The following is an 8210-nucleotide window of genomic DNA, read 5'->3' on the forward strand; positions in this document are numbered from 1 at the left end:
CGGTCCACGCTCTTGCGACTTCTAAACACAGATCAGCTTGGCAGCCAGACCGTGGATGTGTTCTGCGGCTTCACATCCCAGTCTCCCACATCCCTTCTTCTGTCCTTCTTCCTGTGGGGAAATAGTGCCCTTTGCTTCTTACCTGTTGGGGGGAGATTTTTAACCAGGCTTTATGTCAGCTTGAAACGGTGCCAGAACAACATTGGTATTGAGAATGTTGGTGTTAGAAGGGGATCACTTTAGAAGCACTTTGGCAGCACCTACAACATAAATCCGTTTAGTTGTCTACAGCGTGAAGTGTATAATCCACTACTTTTTCTTCGAATTATCTCAAATCTTACATTGATTCTTATGCTTCTCAAAATCTTTCCTTTTATCAAATTATGTCCTGGCTGTGGAAAACACACAGGAAATCCAGACATATGCTTCATTTTTAAAAAATCAGGAAGACCTTGTCAGCTTGGAACTGCCGATGTGTACTTTTTGGAAGGGGTGGGGTTGGGCGAGGGGGCTGTGTACAGCAGCTTGTCATCTCGCCTCCTCCCCTGGACCAGCTTGACCTGCCCAACTGGAACCAGCAGAAACTTATGACTGGCAGCATTGTATTCACTTGTAAAGAATTTACATGAAAGATGTGATAAGATCAGCCCCTGAACAACTTTGTCATCATTTTAGTTGGACGAGCTCCATCCCCCTCCTCCCGCCTTTTGCTGTTAGGACAAAAGGAAAAGCTGCAAGGTTTGAAGCTATTCACTGTTGCTGTTCTGGGCGGTGTTCTTTCCTGAGAGGCTGAGGAGCCGGGGGCTGGGGTCAGCCTGATCCTGCTGGGCCTGGAGCTGGTGCCAATGCCCGTGGAGGCCTGCACTCCAGAAGCCTGGTCTTGCTGTTCACCGAGGAGGAACGTCCATGAAAGTAAAGATAGCAGCTGTGGTTTTGTGTGAATGTCCAAAGATAAAAGCCTGTGTTCACTCTCACTCTTTCCATCTCCATCTTTCTCAGTGAGAAATCTCAGATGTCTCTCTGTAGGAGGCATATTTTGTCTGCTTGTATAATCAGCCCTCTGGCATGATTGCTGGTAGCAGAGGGCAAAACCCAAACTACCGTGACAAAAGATAAAAGATTATCGTATCTAAATAACACACTGACATTCAGAGGACAAGTCTCATCGGTTCTTGATAAAGTTCCTTTCAGCTGACATCACAGGGAATGGAGGAGTGGTTGTTCCTGAGAACTGGGGTGGGAGGGTGTACATGGGGGGGACACTGTGGCAGGAAGGACAGCTGGCTCCCTCCCTCGCCCCAGCTTCTCAGTGCAGGAGCCCCAGTGTTCGCTGGTGTGTGCCTCCTCCTCCCGGCCCTCTGCCCTTGGCTGCTCTTGTGAACTTACACTGGGAAAGGTTCATGCATAATGATATTCCAACCTTTGTAGGGTTTTGTAAGGATTCAATAAGATACAGAGGTGTAAAGAGCACCTAGTAGCAGGTCCTCATGTCATTCTTCCCTTTTCTGGTGGTTGGAAATGCTAGAAAATCTGATTGCTAGTGTCACTTTCCATACTTGTGAATTTCACAAGCTGTAGGTTTGCTCCATGCAAAACACATTTTACCTTCATCGTACTTACCGTAAGAGAAGACTTTATCATTCTGAAACTAGCTGTTGAATGGCAGTAGCCCTATGATGGTTCTGTCCTTAGCTCGGCCAGTTGTATGATATGTGCAGAGGTGTTTACTTTGTATAATTAGAATATACTTTTAGAGTTGATTATTCTTATTTACTCTAGATCCTTTGTTTTTGTTGGCATATGGCTTATAAAAATAAATGTGGCTTTATGCTTTGAAATATAACCGCATATCCTGCTTAGTTGAATTGTTTCATTAAATCATTAAATGGCCTTTTCTTCTCTATTCTTTTCACCCCTTCCCTCCCACCCCCAGGTGTTCTTTGACCTAATGAGGGAAATCAGAGCAAAGAAAATGTCAGAAAACAAAGACAAGAATGGCAAGAAAAGCAGCAAGAACAAGAAAAGTTTTAGAGAAAGATGTTGCTTACTATGAACGCCAAGACGGTGGATGAAGTCAGTTGCCACTTAGGACACAGGGGCTGGGTTCGTAAAGAGAAAACTGCAGTCGACTCCTTGGTTGTGCTTCCTGCTCTCCCCAACCTTGTTCCTGCACACTTCTTTAAATGGGGACAATATCTGTGACTCGGTGGCTCGCAGAAGAAATAAGCCCTTGTCCACGCATGGAATGGCTGCTCTGCCAGGAGGTTTCCGAGTTTCTTCCCTCCGTCCCCAAAGCTTAACTGTATGTGTAGTGCTACAGGTAGGAAACAGTTGAGTGTTAATCACATAGAAAAAGTAATGTCATAGCTCTTATTTTGTTCCTAGTTTTATAACATTCCCATCTTTTGTTTTGAAATAGAAATGTCTTATTTTATTAGGTTTTGGAAGAGGAGAGTGGAGTAAGACCTCCCCTCCCCACCGTTATCAGTGTAGCAGTGGTAACGAGAAACATCCATTAAGCTCTAATGATACTGAAAAATCCACAGATTTTTTGGATAAATTTCTTGGCAATACCCTGTGGATCTGGAGCATAGCTAAAAAAATGAATTTGAATTGTGCCAAATAGGTCACTATCAAGCTTATGAATCCTCCTTGCATATGAAAAATGAAAGTTGAGTTGTTTTCTTCATCTTTAAGTATTGGCCAATTATAGCCCGTGTTGGCTGTTTTTCTCCTGTAGCATCCCAATTTTTGTGTAGGAACTTTTTTTGTTAGGTTAAGTGAATACTCACGAGTAGTACACTTTATAAATGACCCACTTTTCTAATCAGATTTTTGTTAAGTTCTTTGGCTAAGTCCTCTCCTACTTGCCAGTCTCTGGGCGAGGCCCCTCCTTTCACTAGTGATGGACGCACCCGTCTTCCTGATCAGTGTCACTCGGCATGCAGAGGTTGAGTGAGCCTTCCTTTGTTTCTTGAAGTGTCACACGAATTCTTCTGAAAGATGGGATGAGTTAAAATTGTCTTCTGAAATCATGAAGCCAGAGCCTATGCCAGACCTTCTGCTACCTCTCGTAGAACTGCTCTGCGATTCTCATCTGAAATTAGAAGTGGGGGAAGATAAGATAAGCCATTGCCCCTTTACTTCTGAGAACTGGCTGCTGTTTCCGATATCACTCTTTTCTAAGGTAGCCATATAGTTAGTTAGAAAAAGATTTTCACTGATGAGATATTGTTAATCTTTCTTACTGTATCAGTATTCTAAATTCAGCAATCAGAAGCATTTTCGTCAGAAAGGAGCACTGTGATAAAAGCCCAGTACTCACACACTTTCCCACCTTTGTCAGAAGTGACGTTTCATGTGTAGGTGCCAAAGGTGGATTGGGGTGAGGAGAGTGGGAACCTTTGGAATTTATGGTTATTACAGAGATTATGGAAATTATGATCCGACTGTAAAGCAATCTTGTATTTCCTCCCAAAGAATCATGGGCTTTTTTTTTTGAATAAAAACAAAGCAGACAAATAGACTTTTTCAGTAGTTCAGCCTTTTCATTTTATCCTCTTGTCATAAACATGGGAAACACAAGTATTCAAGGAGCTGACGGCTGTTCAATATAGCTCTTGTCAGATGTTCTGCAATATCGAACAAACTGTGTCAATTAACTCTTTTAATTGAGCTGTGGGTAATAAAATTATAAATATAAACAGTAATTTCAACTTCATCTTTCCTTCAGGAGAGACCATTACTCTTAAAATTTAAAAAGCTGAGGGTCTGGCCGGGCGCGGTGGCTCACGCCTGTAATCCTAGCACTCTGGGAGGCCGAGGCGGGTGGATCGCTCAAGGTCAGGAGTTCGAGACCAGCCTGAGCAAGAGCGAGACCCCGTCTCTACTAAAAATAGAAAGAAATTATCTGGCCAACTAAAATACATATAGAAAAAATTAGCCGGGCATGGTGACACATGCCTGTAGTCCCAGCTACTCGGGAGGCTGAGGCAGTAGGATCGCTTAAGCCCAGGAGTTTGAGGTTGCTGTGAGCTAGGCTGACACCACGGCACTCACTCTAGCCTGGGCAACAAAGCGAGACTCTGTCTCAAAAAAAAAAAAATAAAAAGCTGAGGGTACTTACTCTTTTGAATTTCTGAAATAACCTTTTTGTTTTCATCCTAGTTTGCCACCTGTTTGATATCATTTCTGGTCAAGGGTAGGTAAATTTGGACTATGTATACATGGATTAAAGATGGTATGACTTGTTTCATGCTATGGAAATTATATTTGGTAAATGCTATTAGTATATTTCTAAAATTATATATGACTGGATAGCAGTCAGAATTGTATCTTCCCCAACAAATAATTCATTATACATATGAGATTGTTTGTCTTAGAAAAATAGGGAAGCAATACTCTTTATAAATTTGAAACATACGTACTAAATGATTAGACATTATGCCCATAGCTTATTTTTCTAAAGTATTTATTCTAGAAATCTTTGAGCACCCACCCGGTGTCAGGCTCTTTTCTGGGTCTGGGGAGATGGTGTTGAGGTCTCTGCTCTGAGATGGTGAGGTCTCTGCTCTCCGGAGTTCATGCTTTTAGTAAGGAAAGAGACAAACAAATGAAAATATCAGGGTATGCTTCAATGAAAATAAAACTGGGCAATATAGTAGGAAATGTTTTTAGTGTGTAGTGCCAGTTTGGATTGGGTGGTCAGCAGGCTTCTCCAAGGGAGTGACAGTTAAGCTGAGATCGTGTGACCTGAGGGAGCCAGCCTGTGGGAACAGGTGGGCAGGGCCGGGAGCTTTCCAGACTTGGGAACAGCTGGTCCCTCTGCCTGAAGGTGTTCAGGAAAAGCCCACAGACCACTGTATATGGCGGGAGTATGATGAGGGGAGGGACAGAGTATTAGAAAATGATGTAACAATCTATGATTTCATAAAGTAACATAGGGAAAATTACTTAGACACATAATTTCCTACAAATATTCTATTTCATCAAATCTAAGACACGATTGATTGCAAGACAATGTCAACATCATTTATGTACCACTAATTAAAAAACCCTACAATTAAATGAATATTTCAATTACATAAAAATGTGGGAGAAAATGATGTTTTAGATTAGGTGAATTATGGTATATAAATTTAAATTAAATGACAATATCTGAAATATAAAATTCACCTCCGTTGGTCTAGAAGCTACATTCTAAAAAAGCACCTAGAAGCTTAACAGTGTTTGAAAAGTACTAATATGTTAGTATTATAGTTGTAAGCCTGACTTTGATGTTTTTATTTTTTAAATTTATTAAAATTTTTTATCAAAGTTATAACTGCACAGGCTTTAAGATCTGAAGGTCTAGAAGTGCTTGTCACGGAGGCTCTTCAGTCTTGCTCCTCCCTGCTCTGGGCCTGGGCTCCAAAGGTTGCATCTCACCTTTTCTATTCTCGGATCACTTGCTGGGGCCTCCTCTATTTCTAATGACATTCTTACACCATTTTGTCTTGATTTTCAACCTTAGACGTTTCCAGTGCTGATTTGACGTGGTAGATGAGGATTTAGCTGTTGTGCCCTCACCCCCCATCGCCATTGTCAGCATCACTGTTTTAATTCCTTTCTTGCTGACTGCTATACCTTTTAAAACTACGTATTTAAACTTCTGTTTCTTACCGATCAACTCTTAAAGGTGCCGCTTGCTTCCCCACTTGGAAAGATGAGGATAGTAACGCTCCTGCCCCTCCTCTCTCGACCCCTCTCCTTCCCAGCCTTCGTTCTCTGCCACACCCTCACGTTCACATCATCAAGGTGGGTGACATGGAGGGGCCATTCCGTGACCGTGATTCAGATGTTTGTGCTTTCTCTCTCGAGAGAAGCTGGATACCAGTCAACAGTGGTGTGATTATTCTGATTGATTGATGTAAATCTGAGTCTTCGCTGAGCCAGCAAGGCGGCAGCAGTTGCGTCTTTCTCACTCTGCGGTGCAGGGTCTTCACTCGGAGGAGGGCGTGCCTGATGTCAAGTGGACCCTCCCATCGGCTGCCTACACCGTGCCCCATTTTGGCTTGCTCATCCTTGGCTGTTTCCTAGGCAGTTCCCCCCACCCCCCCAGGTCTGTTTTTCCTGAAACCACTTTTTTCTTGTTGAGAGAATACTTGTGTACTTTTGTGCCTGATGCCAGTTTCCTTTTTTTTGTTTCCGTCGCTTGGAATCTGCTTCCATTCTTCTGAAGATATTTCTGCTTAGAGCTCATTGATTGCCCGATGTAATTTGTACTGAATACTTTCTAGGTACTGAGATTTATTTTTATTGGACACTTTGGTTAATTCCATACCTTCCTGGGTCTCACATCTCTTCCTGTCTTACTTTTTACCCTCATTTTACTGGAGTACCTTTTCAGGAAGGGTGCCCTGGAGGTGAGCTTTCAGAGTCCTGCAGCATATATGAGAGTATTGTTACTTTTGCCCATTTATTTGATTGCTGGTTTGGCCTGGAGTAGAATTCTGGGTTCAAAATCATTTTCCCTGGGAACTTGGAAGGCTCAGCTGCAGTGTCCTCACGTTGTCATCCCTTTGTAGCAGGTGCTCTGGTTTTTCTCTCTCTCCAGCCATCGAGGACCCTCTCCTTACCTGCCGTGTCTGAGATGACACAGTGGGGGATCTAAGTGTGGGTCCTTGGTGGCTCATCCTACTTGGCACTCGGCAGAGGCTTTCGGTGAAGACTCCTGTCTCTTCAGCTCTAGAAAATATAGTTTCGAAATGTCTTTGATCTCTTCTGTTTTCTGTTCTTCCTTTCCAGAACTCCTCTTGCCACTGTTCGTATCTGCCTCATTTGTTTCTTATATTTTCTATCTTTATTTTTTCTCAAATTCACCCTGCCTGTCTTTTTCATCCCCTGCGATTTGCCAAGCACTATTGCAGATTCTTAGCGCACAGCAGTGAACAAAACAGACCAAATTCTTTGCCCTCATGAAACTTACACTAGTGGAATCAACTTTGTCTTCTAACTTGTTATTTGTGTGAACAAAAGCTTTCTTTGTCTCTAATTGTTCCTTTTTCATTGCAACTTAAGTTCTTGGCCTTATGGATTCAATATCTTAACTTTCTAAGGATATTAGGTCTTTTGAAAGTTGTATTCCCAGAGTTAAGTTTGTTGAATTTTTGTTCAGTTTTCTCTTTATTCTGTTCCTTATTTTTTAAGTGGTAGTTTTCCTCAAACATCTAGTGATTTCTGGTTATGCAGCCATATTCTTAGGAAGGAAGCGAAAACCAGTCATGGTGCTAGAGGTGCCCAGTGGAGGGAGGTCTGTCCTGGGGGCTCCCACCACCTGGCTGCCTTGGTTCTCCACGGACACTTCCTTTCAGGAGCAGAGCCCTGGCAGTAGGCACAGTGTGGCCTGCAGGGGTGGGGTGGACTCTCCTAGATGGCCTGTACTTAGTCTCCCTGTTTGCAGCCATGCTTCCTCGTCCTGCTGCTCAAGCTCCCGATTTGCACGGAGCCCATCCTGCTGGGCAGCTCAGCCCTTCCCCTCGACAGCCACTGCTTTATCTACCAACTCGCTTCTGCATTTCAGCTTTCATACATTTGTCAAACTCACAGTCAGCTAGGGGCCCTCTCCCATTCTCTAGGCCTTTTGGGCTTTTTCTTTACTATTATTTGAACGGAGGCTTCAGGAGAGAGACTCAGCCTTCCATTTTGTTCTGGTTTTATTTTCACATGTACTTAGTATTTCCTTTGTTTGCAGATCAATGTTGACTAAAGGTTAGAATGAACCCGTGGATTTGACCTTATGCAAGGGTCATTTTGACCTGGGGGGACTGCAGCAATCTCTGTTCTGCAGGAGTGTGGACCTCAGCATTTGGGGTCAGACCTGGGTCTGGCCAGTTGTCTTCTGACATCAACTTTCAAGTGAGGGAATGTTAGGCTTTCCCTCCGCCTGTGTTGATTCCACTTATACATTTTGCTCTTATTTCTTGGGCTATGAGTTCGTTACCTGGTATGTGAAGTAGCAATTCCTTCTTTGTCCTATGTTTTTTGAAATATAGTTGACTTTGGATGTTCTCTTGTTTTCATATGGTTGAGAAATCTGAGTTAACTCACCTGTGCTGTTAGAGGTTTTTAGACTTTTTTGTTCTCAGGCTTAGCAACATCCTGCTTGCCAGCTGCAGTTAGCGTGCGACCTTGCTCCTTGGTGCTGCTGCTGTTGGAAATGCATGTTGCCA

At 43.0% G+C, this 8210-nt stretch overlaps 1 protein-coding gene across 2 annotated transcripts in view; it reads left to right on the top strand.

Annotated features, from left to right (window-relative positions):
- RALB (RAS like proto-oncogene B) overlaps window positions 1–3503 on the top strand; it is a 38999-nt gene extending 35496 nt beyond the window's left edge. For both annotated transcript variants that reach the window (XM_069473671.1, XM_069473662.1), the window contains exon 5: window positions 1934–3503. In XM_069473671.1, coding sequence (XP_069329772.1) covers window positions 1934–2053 — 120 coding nt within the window. In that variant the 3' untranslated portion in view covers window positions 2054–3503. The remainder of the gene's footprint in view (window positions 1–1933) is intronic.
- Window positions 3504–8210: the final 4707 nt, after the last annotated feature.

Source organism: Eulemur rufifrons, chromosome 1 (assembly GCF_041146395.1).
Source record: "Eulemur rufifrons isolate Redbay chromosome 1, OSU_ERuf_1, whole genome shotgun sequence".
NCBI lineage: Eukaryota > Metazoa > Chordata > Mammalia > Primates > Lemuridae > Eulemur > Eulemur rufifrons.